The 12,497-nt window shown below is 38.1% G+C and overlaps 1 protein-coding gene across 5 annotated transcripts in view; it reads right to left on the reverse strand.

The window, feature by feature from the left end:
* PDE4D (phosphodiesterase 4D) overlaps nt 1-12,497 on the reverse strand; it is a 948,758-nt gene that overhangs the window by 426,300 nt on the left and 509,961 nt on the right. Inside the window, exon 2 of one of the 5 annotated variants that reach the window (XM_070476720.1) lies at nt 11,859-12,049. The exons of 3 other annotated variants lie outside the window; for them this stretch is intronic. In XM_070476720.1, coding sequence (XP_070332821.1) covers nt 11,859-11,986 — 128 coding nt within the window. In that variant the 5' untranslated portion in view covers nt 11,987-12,049. Of the gene's footprint in view, nt 1-11,858; nt 12,150-12,497 lie in introns of those variants that run through there. One more of the 5 variants, XM_070476719.1, reaches the window with a different exon arrangement.

A 12,497-nucleotide genomic window follows, 5' to 3' on the forward strand; every position in this document is an offset into this window, starting at 1 on the left:
TCATTCTTTCCGAGCTGTTCCCTTAGGCATTGCCTTTCAGTAGAATGGCTCATCCTCTTTCAGGACTCAATTTGTAAAAGCTTCTATGAACAGGTGCTTACGTTTGGTGCTATGTGCCCCTAGAGGATCATTCAATCTTTATGTGGTTATAATTCAAAATTTTTTATTTGAATTTTTGTCTGAGCAATTACGCTGTGGATCTTCCTGCAGGCTGGAAATTTGTCTTACCCAGTTTTGCAATCCTTAGCTGAGAGCTTTGAACTCAATTCCTGTTCAGTTAATGTTTGCTGAATGAGTGAATATATGAGTGAATGAATAAATAAATAAGTGAATTTACAGATACCTGGATCTTGTCAATCAGTTATTTATATTTAGTACTTGTGTTCTCTCTTCAGACTATCAGCTCCACAGGCACAGGGTCTTTCTGTGACCATCTTGTATTCCACAGTTTCACATGTATGATATTGAATGAATACTTACAGAAAGTTAAACAGGAAAATGTAGTTCAGCTGGATCATGAACTAAAATGTTCTTGCATATAGAGCTTTCTTATATGAAAGTTTTTCTTCCTGGTGTATGTGCAATCTTAGTACACGTTTAACTCAGCAAATGAGACTCATTATATTTACTATCAACACTGGAGATCCTTCTCAAATCCAATACAAGAATGTCTATAAACATAGATGCATCTTTTGATGGTACAGTAATTCAGTGGAGTCAGATATTACTTATTCTACATTCTAACATCAGCCTCTGGGACAAAAACTAGTCTAGTCAATATTGCCATGGAGAATTCTTTAAATTACCCAAATGGAAGTCAAGATGTTCATGTCACAACAGGTCCCAGGGGACTGAGATAGGGAGAGAGCATCTCTCCTATCTCACACTTACGAGCGAGCATGGATCCATTCAAGGAAGCAACAGATGGAGAAAGCAGAATGCCTATTTGAATTGCTATTCCCCCACCTCCCCCCTTATCTCTCCTGTTCGGCTTAGTCTGTATATTTGAATTTGTATCATTAAGTGCTTGGACAGTGCACTTCTTTTGAATTGCTCTTGTACAATATCTCCATTGTCACAGTGCAGGCCATTTTTTTCAATACCTGTAAAGATGAAAAGATCTCTCTAAACATCATTAGGTCCTGAGTAACTTGAAGTCAATCATCCCGGTAGTACTTTAAGTCCAAGTCTGACATGGACTGCCTAGACCAGTACAGTAAAAATTGCTAGGGACGTGACAATTAATTTTCATTTTCCAACTCTGTTTTGAGGTGATTTTGAACATAGACTGAAGTCAGAGACAAGGCAACCCCAGAGCTAGAATGTTCCGCCTTCACAGAGTTTATCATACAGGATTTCTGACATGTACCAGCCTTAGGTTTCAAATGGTTTTTCCTCCAGAGAGAAGAATCCTTAATGACAAAAAGAAATGTCAGGGAGAAGCAAAATCTCTTACAAGTCAAAGTGTCCAAGAATTCCTTTGCTAGCAGAGGGTGACTTGTGCCAACAAATAACAGAAAGTGAACATGTGATTGTGTTACTCTTGGTGTCATGGCCAATGGTTTCCTAAAGTAGGGGACAGAGAGAGAAAGCGGGAGAGAGGGCGAAGAAAGAAACCAGACTAAACTCAAAGAGAACTCAAGAAAATGGACTAAATTCAAAGAGAATAGCAAGCTGCTCGTATTCTTGATGTTCTTGTTATTACACAAGACCATGGTAACACCGGTACCACGTTACATCAGATACCAATGCATGTTGTTCAGAAATAACAGCACAGACAAGAGCACATGTTCTCCATCAAGGCGGCAGGGGCCAGAGGGCCATTGTAAATTTAGAAAAACTGTATCATAAGAGCATGTTGAATAATTTTGACTACTCAACAGACTTTGAGACTTCTGTAGCTGTAGGCACATATATTTTATTAACTTTGCCTGTTAAAAATTAATAACCAAATGACACCAATCCCTCATGTATTTTGATAAATTGAAAGCTACCTGTTTTGTGAGATGATTTACTATGAATTATCATGCAATTGTCAGCTCAGATTTCAAGAAACCTTAGAGGAATTTTAAATGTTTCTTTCAAGCAAACTAGGCAAATTCATCATTTTTTTTGACTCAGCCATTGCTCAGGAAGAAACATCACAAAGGGAGAATTTTGTATTTTCATACTTGGGGTCATCATAAAACTTTGAAACTAAATATCAGCCACCCAAAGGGTTTTGGTGTAATTTACAAGTTGCAAAAAAGGTAGTACTGTGTTACTATAGCAATGAAAGCAATCCAAAAAACACTCACATAAAGTCATTCTGGGTGGATTATACAGAAACCAATGATGTGCAGATCATTTAAGAGGCCCTAATAGCAGACTACATTAATGGGCAACGTCAGCAAAGACAGAGTGGAAGTGTCTGATGTAAGAATTTATTAGTAGGTAAAAGAGCACCTGGTGATGAAGGAGTGAGCTGAAATAAAGGGAGATGAATACAGTGACTCCCATGTTTCCAGTTTGGATAAGTGGGGAGTAATCCATTAGACCTTCTAATCAAAGAATAGAAGAGGAACAGATCTTAAGAGTACAACAGTGAGTTTCATTTTGGCCACAACACCCTGATTTTAATTTAAGGCAGTGACGATGATACAAGTAAAAAGGAAGAGCAATCAAGTCTGGACACAAGTCTGGAAGTTGCTAGAATGAATTTAATATGTTTCTGCAAGAGGTACATGATTATTTATTGTGTCTGATGACTCTCTTATTCCCAATGAGAATAATACATCACATAAGAACTGACTGAGCACCTATTATGTTACAAGCCTTATACAAAGCACTGTACACAGTGGTTTAAAACAGGCTTAAACACTATTTCCACAATCCCATAAATGACTATGGAAGGAGGCTCTCGGGTCAACAAAATATATAAATATTAGACTGCAATTATGGGAACTGCTAAAAAGAAGATAAAGGCGCAATAAGAGTATATAAATAGGTACTTAACACAGTCTGAGTGTTTAGGGAATGTTTCCCTGGGGATGATGAGGCCTGAAGGATGAGTAACAACATGAGCTACCAAAAACCACATGAATGAAGCCCTGACCATCTTTTGTAATTTAGAACACATTCCATCTTTTCTGGGAAGCTGATTAGCTTTCCCTTGGACCTTTGTATCTTTCTTCTCAACAAACTTCTCTCTGGGGTATCACCACTGGCAAAACTATCTTCTTTGCTGGGAGTCACCCTCCTCATGAGGCTGGAGAAAACATGGCATTACGGATCAAGCTTAAAGCCATCAACTTTAGTTTAAAGGCTGTCAATGGATTGACTGCCCACCCCTCCTGCCTTTATTTTTTGTCTTTGCTTCTTTCAGACCTTCTACATCAATATATAATCTCCTTTAGAGCAGTGCTATGCTAAGCCGGGAAGGCTTGTCAGAATTCACTAGTTCATTCACGCAGTTAACAAGGTAAAATAAAGGTGATAATAAAAGTTTTCCCTTCACGGCATGAATTTATCTATGTAATAACCTTATTTAATGCAAGAGAAAAATCAGTGGGAAAGAAAAACAAGCCAACACAACAAAAGAGGAAAAACACATTGAAAGGAGTTTCAAAAGACGGGTAATTTAATGTCTCTAATTGGATGTAGAAATGTGAGCAACAGGAAGGTCACTGTGACTGTGCAGAATCTCCTGGACTTCAGGACAGACAACATTCTAAGTATTCTAAATAGTCTCATGTCACTCCATTTAGCAAAGCAGAGGCCGTATGGCTAGGTGATGGGTGAGTGCTAAACTAATGCAGAGGAACAAAGGTTAATATTTATGACTGGCTTTATTAATCACTAGTAGTTGGCAATAGATTGGAAAACAGACTTTCTTTTCTAACTTCAGTTGGAAAATATTACCTGTTTATTTCAATATTTTAAAATTCTCAATGATAAATAAGACACAAAGGATATGTTTAAAACTGCATTTTCAATGAAAGAATTACATTAAATAATCATTTAATGTTTCCCTAAAATGAAATTAGGAATTTATTTTGTTCTTTCACTCTCATGAGCAATCTTCCTCGCTTTATTTTTGTCATTCTCTGCCCTCCCTTTTTAGAGCTCAGACACCTTATCCTTTCAGTTTAACATTCATATCAGAGCCTCACTTAGTTTTCCACAGAACATGTTACTCATCTTCAGGCCTCATCATCCCCAGGGAAACATTTTCCAAATGCTCAGACTGTGTTAGGTACCTATTTATATACTTTTATTGGACCCTTGTCTCCTTTTGAGAGGCTCTCACAATTGTAATCATATATTTATGTATTTTGTAATTGTAATGAAATGGTTCCTGCCAGGATTTTACTCTGCTTGCTTCAACTGGGATAGGGCTCCAGTCTTTTCCATTTCAGTTTATGTTGCAAGTTATTGCCAAATTTCTTCCTGAAACAGCTGTTTCCATCATGCCACTATAAAACGGCAGGAAAGACAGAACACATATAAATAACTGAAGTTTATATGATAATGCTGTAACAGACACATAAAAAAAGAGACAACAGCTAGCTAAAGGAGGAACTTCATTTTGGAAATAGGGAATTAGGAAAGGATTAACAAAAAAGATCTGCAGGAGGAGTTGGGGTTCCTCACAAAGTGAGGGAAGAGGAGACCTATAGGCTATGTATAGGTATAGTTAGTAGCTCTTTACATGTAAAATGCAGAGTATATATGGGTGATGGGAGGGATTTATCCCCAAGGATACAGGATATGCAAGAGGTAGACCATGGACATTTGGAAGTGAGATGTTTTATAAGCAATGAAAAGCTATTGGTGTAAGCAGGGAAGCATCACGAAATTTTAAAGAATGGCAGTCAAGAAGAGGATGATAGAGGGATAAAGAGATCAATTATGAGGCTGCAAGTCTTTCAGGCAAAAGAAAATGAGGGCCTAACTAGAATAGTGTGCTGGGAAAGGCACAAAAGGAAGGAGAAAGAATGTACCTGATAACAGATAGTGATAGAGAGTGTAGGCTGAGGCAGAGAAAGAATTTAGGATGACTTTTTGGCAAGTGCTATGGATCACAGAGGATGGGGAGGGACTCTGGGTAACTTCAATGACAAATATATCGAGTATGATTTCTCTGAAGATCCCTTAACTAGTAGACATTTGTATACACTGCTTTGGATTTGAGTAGAGTAGAAGGAGCTGGAAATACACATTCTAGTTCAAACCATATTGCCGATAATTTTTCACTAGATGAAAGTAGGGTTAGCCTAAATCCTGATGATAATTAGAGGCTTTATTTATTGAAAAGAAGTGCCTTTTATCTGAGAAAGTACTTTATTTTACCCCAAATTTTCCCCTTATGAAATTTGTTCTCTCCTGCTAGGATGAGCTGGTTATGATGAAAATCGACTTTCAGCTCACACATTCACAAAAAATGTACCCATGTACACAGGCATGAGGACAGGTGACAAGAGTCTTCATTCTACCAGGTCAGCGGGATGGTCACTCAATATTTGTTATCTTTTGTGTAATTTTACCCAGTATTTTTTACTTCATCTTGAAAAGCATATCAATGTTTAGTACCTAGCCTGGAGCCACAAGAATGTATTAGATCATTTATTCAGCTTTCTGTAATGAAATCTTCATGGTAGTTCTACTGAAATAATAATAGGCCCTGACAATCCAATAAAGCTGTCTGAATCACTGAACATTTTAGATCATTTAAAAAATGTGGCAATGGTTATATTTAACCAGACTAAGAAAGCATCCACTAGTGGTTACCATGAGAAAGATGAAGGTATTTTCTTTTTTTTTCCCATTTATTTTTTTATTAGTTGGAGGCTAATTACTTTACAATATTGTAGTGGTTTTTGTCATACACCGACATGAATCAGCCATGGAGTTACATGTATTCCCCATCCCGATCTCCCCTCCCACCTCCCTCTCCACCCGATTCCTCTGGGTCTTCCCGGCGCACCAGGCCCGAGCACTTGTCTCACGCATCCAACCTGGGCTGGTGATCTGTTAGATGAAGGTATTTTCATGAAATACATAAAAAATATCAATTATCTGGATATAAACAAAGACCTTTCAAAGAGCTTCAAAGTATTACCCAATCCAATCTGTTTATATAAGTTTCTCAATCTCAGCTGTATTGGGATTTGGGGATTTTTAGTAGAATAATTCTTCTTCTTTTTTTCAGTTGAAGTACAGTTGATTTACAATGTTGTGTTAGTTTCAGATGTTCAGCAAAGTGGTTCAGTTATGTATAAATTTTTTTCAGAGTTTTTCCTTATAGGTTATTACAAAACATTGAGTATAGTTCCTTGTGCTATACAGTATGTCCTTATTGATTATTTTATATACAGTAGTATGTACAAGTTGATCCCAAATTCCTGATTTATCCCTCCTCCCCAACCCCCTTTGGGAACCATAGATTTGTTTTCTATGTCTGTGAGTCTATTTACTTTTTGTAAGTAAGTTCATTTGTATCATTTTCTTAAAACTAATTCTTCACTGTGTATAAGTGTTTAGTATCATCCTGTTTTTCTACCTGGAGACTTGGCTTCAATCTTTGGGTCTAGAAGTTTGCCTGGAGGAGGAAATGGCAACCCACTCCAGTATTCTTGTCTGAGAAATCCCATGGACAGAGGAGCCTGGTGGGCTACAGTACGTGGGATTGAAAGAGTCAGACATGAATGAGTGACTGAGCCCGCACAACTTACAATCAAAAATGTCCCTATACGTTGCCAAAAGTTCCAGTTGAAAACTACTGGCTGCATTGATAACAAATTTAATAACCACTTTTTCAAAAAGGGTTATTGAAAAGCAAATGCTGATCTGGGCTCTGTTTGAATGATGATAGATTCCTAGTGAAACAGGTTATATTTGATGAAGATTGACCATACACAGTGTGTAACTGTTTTCCTTCGGTAAAGAAAGTGGGTCCCCCCTCCCACCTCCCTCTCCACCCGATCCCTCTGGGTCTTCCCAGTGCACCAGGCCCGAGCACTTGTCTCATGCACCCAACCTGGGCTGGTGATCTGTTTCACCCTAGATAATATACATGTTTCAATGCTGTTCTCTTGAAACATCCCACCCTCGCCTTCTCCCAGAGTCCACATTTCAATGTATGACAAAAACTACTGTAATGATGTAAAGTAATTAGCCTCCAACTAATAAAAATAAATGGGAAAAAAAAATAAAAACAACAACAACAAATAAACTGATTAAGAGTCAAAAAAAAAAAAAGAAAGTGGGATGTATTCACTTATACTTTGAATATATCACTCGTGCAAGTTCAGACTCATTGATTGAACATTTTTTTTTATAAACAGGAGGCCACTAATTACTGAGGAATCATAGTCCAATTCCTGTCTCCTTCCACAGTCATGATAGCAAAGCATTTCTATGATTACAATTTGCTATGTGCTAAACTGACCCCAAAATTCATGTGGAGACACCTAACCCCCTATCCTTCAGAATGTGACTGCATCTGGAGACAGAGTCTTTAAAGAGGTGATGAGCGAGGCTGTTCAAATGGGTCCCTTATCCAATCTGACTAGTGGTCTTTTCGTAAGAGGACATTTGGACCCACAGATTGACCAGGGGTGCAGGCACAGAGCAAAGACCACGTGAGGACACAGTGAGAAGACAGTGTCTGCACACGAGAGAGAGAGGTGGCAGGAGAAGCTAAACCTGACACCACTCTGATCTTGCACTTGTAGCTCCAAAACTGAGGAAATAAATCTCTGTTGTTCAAGCCATTCAGCCTGTTGTATTTTGTTATGGCAGCCCTGGCAAACTAATACTAGCAATTTATTTCTTGTACTACTACTAATGAACTAAAAGTAATATTAATTTGACTAAATTCAAGTCAGACGATTGATTAGAAATCTAAGTGTGCAACTGTAATCTTTTTTCAAGGAGAAAAGAGGCTGATTAATGCAGACTCAGACTGCTAGTATTCATTCCTATTTCCTTTTTTTCTTATCCCAGAGACGGCAGGGAAGAAGGAGCATACAGAATGGAGAGAATGAGAAGAAGGTGGGAAGCAGGAGGGACCCCAGGGCAGCGCAGGACAGAGGCCCGCCAGCCAGAGACCCGGGGCAGAGCTGCTGAGACGCGTGAGCAGCCAGACATGCTGGGTTGTGAGAAGCGCCCAGGAGCACAGGTGTTTTCTGTATCTGAGGATGCTGTTGAGTCCTGATATGCCTCTTTCACTGCTCCCAATATTTGTTGCTAATTTTGCTAAAAAAAAAAAAAAAATGTTTTCTGAGTTTAATACTGCTGCAGGACAAACAGAACTAGGGCTTACATTTCACAATTTGTGTAACTGATTGTATCCACTTTTGCGCTTCTATCACATTTCTGACCGTTTCAATATCCCTTTCCTCTAGGAACGTTCCTCTCTTCCCTTCACAGTGACTTCTCATTTTTACTATATGGTTATGTTTGATGAAGCAAAAGGAAATACATATGTTTTGATGACTTGCTAAAAACAAAAGCATGATCCCCAACCACCGAGGCCAGGGGTCTAAAGTCAGTTAGTGCTCTATGCAGACTCTACAGGGAAATGAGGAAGGGAACTCTGCCGATCCAGAATAGCAGAGGCAAGGTCTTGCCAAAGACTCCATATGATGGTACTCAGGGAAGGGATACATACAACTATGCCAAGATAGGTAACACGCAACTTCTCATCATTTATTTCCTAAGTAATTTATTGTCCGATCTGTGCCTGGCTGTATGCTGGGCACCAAGGATGTGGCAGTGAGCAGGAAGCAATCCATACACTCAGAAACCCTGCAGCCTGACGGGGTGAGGATGGAGTGGAAAAGCCGATTAAATCTGACTACTTATTCTCTATGTATTAAAATTGGGACATCAAAGTATTATAAAATTTAAAGAAAGCTATTTTTTACAAGAGTAAAAATAGAGTCCTTGAGTTTGTGGAGGCTACAAAATATTAGAGGAACTTTTTAATAGAACATGAATATAGAAAATTATTAGAATCACAGGTGGTAAGACTGTCATTCTCTTCAACACTGAGATTAATTAAGATTTAGGAGTGTTAGCTTCTTTGTTAATCTCTTCACTGCTGCTCCTGAAATAAGAATTCAGAACTATCCAATGACCATGCGGTCACACTTACAGTGCTGCTCATTCTCAATTTGGAAATTATCTCCCTGAGCTCCAAGGCAACATGCTGTTCTTTCAACAAGTCATTGTTTTATAAGGATATACTTGAACTCAAATTGAGGTATATTTTGATACGATTAGATTTCCTACTTCATTGACTAGGTTAGAACACCAACATACAGCTGCTCTTCTTTAGATGTTTTCCGGGCTTCCTCCCTTTCCCTTCCCTCCATTTTGGTAATTACCGAAACAGTATCCTTTCTGCCAAAGAGCTCAAATGTAACTACGTGAAAGGAAACTTAAACATGCTGTCTTAACAAATCTTAGATGAGCCCCAGCAAGTATTCTGAAACGTCACCATTTAATTCAGGGTCGATTGTACTGCATCTACAATAATAATCTACCACTGTACCAGATGTACTGACTTCTCAGCAGATTAAAACGAAGTTCAAATAAAGGTTTTAAAATGTACAACTTAAAAATATGAGTTACACAATAGAAAGACACCATTCATGAGCTGGATCTTCCTTCACCCATTTATCCAGCCCCTCCAACCATCGTTTTCATTACACGTTTGTTGCCAGAGTTATACTTCTATGGGATAGAAGCTCTAAATATAATGACTTAATGATTGCATATCTTTTAAACAAAAGGCCATTTATTTGATTTACTTGCTGTATATAATAAGCAATGTATTGTACTGACAGGCAAGCTAGACCAGACATTTTTACAAATTTGAGGTCTACACTACAAAATACCGGTTATTGTCAAACACTTTGCAAGGATATTTGCTTGGAAAATACATTGTTAATACTCAGTGTAAAAAGTGACTGAAGATAAGTCTGAACTTGTCTGGGTACAAAGCAACATGCCAAGTCCACACTACATACATATACTTATCAGCTTATATAAACACACAATTCTGCTGACTTACACAGGAAGTTGATTACTTTTAGGTGGAAAAAAAAGGTAAGGTAATGTGAATAGGAAGACAGCATTGATGCACTTGAAGACCTTACTGATGTAAATTTAAAATAAAAAAGGAAGGAACTGAACCCTCTTTAACTGGTTTCAAGACAAAGCCATAACCACTATGTCTCTCTCAATAAATGCGATATTAGTAAAAAATTATCTAACTTTGTCAAGCTATAGGCCACAATTCTATCAACCTGTATTGCATATCCATTTCAAGTAGGCTTTCAAGATGCAACATCCCCTATTATGGAAGAATGTTACATTTTCATGACTATATATTAACAATGTGGTGTCTTGTCTGCCTTTGTGCTGTGGGTGCCACACCCCTAATTACAGAAGGGAGTTGGGTGACTGATTAAAACTGAGCTGTGTAGGGAGTCTCAGGATACATTTTCCTAATGTTCTCTGACACAGTTACTAGTTACTGCCAGCGTGCTATAAATTCAAATGGTCCTAGAAGTTGACAGGAAGAGCCTTTGTACTTGGGGAAGAGAATTGAATATTTCCCCTCACAAAAATTTTTTAAAAGTTCATTCCCATCAACTTTTTTTTTTTTTACAGTTGAAAAACTAACCCCAAGGGATTTCTGAGAGTTTGGAAACTTTTAGAAAAAAATCACTTAAATATCCTAATGTTCCTCTATGTTTACAAATAAGGTCATGTTTGGCAAAATGTATCCTTTATGTGTGAGTTTATACATGCTTCCTAAGAAAAGGAAAAAATAGAAGTGTAGGCTGATTATGACAGTCTTTCAGTAAGTAATGTTCCTTTGTGAATTTTGGATTCTGATTTCAAGATTTCATAAAATTATGGAGAATTGGCATGTAAAATGCTCCCAAAGTTCATTCTGAAAAAAACTGAAAATAGACTGTATAAAATCCAAATTGAGGGATCAGTTTTAGACCCATTTGTCAAACATATCAACCCTATTTTTACACTGCAGTAAAAAGGCTAGAAGATAAGAAAGGGTTTTCTTACTGCACTCCCTCTTTTCTTGTAATGAAAACACTCAGTTCAACTTTGAAACTCTTAATTATACAACGTGAGCTGGCCTGGGTAGGGAGAGCGAGAGAGAGAGAAAGAGAGAGAGAGAGAGTGAGAGTGTGTGTGTGTGTGTGTGTGTCTGTGTGTGTGTCTGTGTGTGTGTCTGTGTGGAGACTGTGAGTTAGCACAATTTTGGAACCGTGTGTGTGTGTGTGTGTGTCTGTGTGTCTGTGTGTCTGTATGGAGACTGTGAGTTAGCACAATTTTGGAACCTTGATCTACAAATGACATCTTCTTCAAAGGAAAAATATCTAAGCCTATTCTGGCTTCCATAGTGACCACATGTAAATCAATGCTTTTTAATAGAATTTGAACCTATTTATCATACTTAGACATTAAAGAATGTTATCTGTAGATTGTGAGATACTGGGAATCTGGTAATAAGAAATTTTAATAAATATCCATTATTTAGGAAAATCCTCTGTGAAATATTCACCATAATTCTGAAGGTAGTACAAGCAATAGTAACCTCTTAAATTCTTAAAATCTACAGACCCTGAACCTATATCAGCTTTTGCTAATAGCTAAGCTAAGAATATTTTCCAGCTCTCTTTCCTCTTTGGTTAATTTTTTTCTAGCTATCCAGTATGCTGAATTTTAGAACTAACCTCTCACCCTGACCCTCCCAGCTCAGCAGACCTCCAAAGCAGTTACTAAAGGGCAACAAAACACGTTTTCACAGACAAACAGCTAGAAGAAAGGAAAGCAGTTACCGTCTCCTCTGTGGCTTAATGTCAATGGGCTTGTTGGTTGCATAAGGTGATCCATGAACATATGCAGGGCTTCGGAATCTAGCCATCTTCCCCAGGGTTAGGTACTCACAGCTGGTTGGCAAACTCATTTTATCCAAAAGGCAGGAAGTAAAAACAAGTCTTAGGAGTCAGCCCAGCATTCCTGGGAAATGCTGGAAAGAACGTGTCAGAGAATGGATTTCAGACACATGCTGCTCTCTGGTCGCTGGGTGCTGCTTTGCTTTAAAAGTAAACCCGTGTTTCTCAGAGGCTACACGCACTCGCTTGTTTTCTGTTCATGGATACAGGAAGCTTGTTGCTTATTTCTAACCAGAATCGGTGCTCTGACCAGTTATTGGCTGAGTAGATGAGGTTAAAAATTCTGTAGTGCCACAAAAACCTATTTCCACTCAGATGAGATCTCTGAGTAGGCAGCAAGGTTTAATCCATTATTGTCTGATGTCTAAAAGAACATCAACCTAATGTTACAGTGGTTGGGAAATCAGAGTAACACTATAGACCAAACATGCACCTGAGAGGGAGGAAATAATCAATTATTTGGTATGTTTTCAAAGGGGGGAAACTGTTTGCTAAACTTACTAGAGATCCTTAGAAAATGAG

The sequence above is a fragment of the Odocoileus virginianus genome, chromosome 14 (assembly GCF_023699985.2).
Source record: "Odocoileus virginianus isolate 20LAN1187 ecotype Illinois chromosome 14, Ovbor_1.2, whole genome shotgun sequence".
NCBI lineage: Eukaryota > Metazoa > Chordata > Mammalia > Artiodactyla > Cervidae > Odocoileus > Odocoileus virginianus.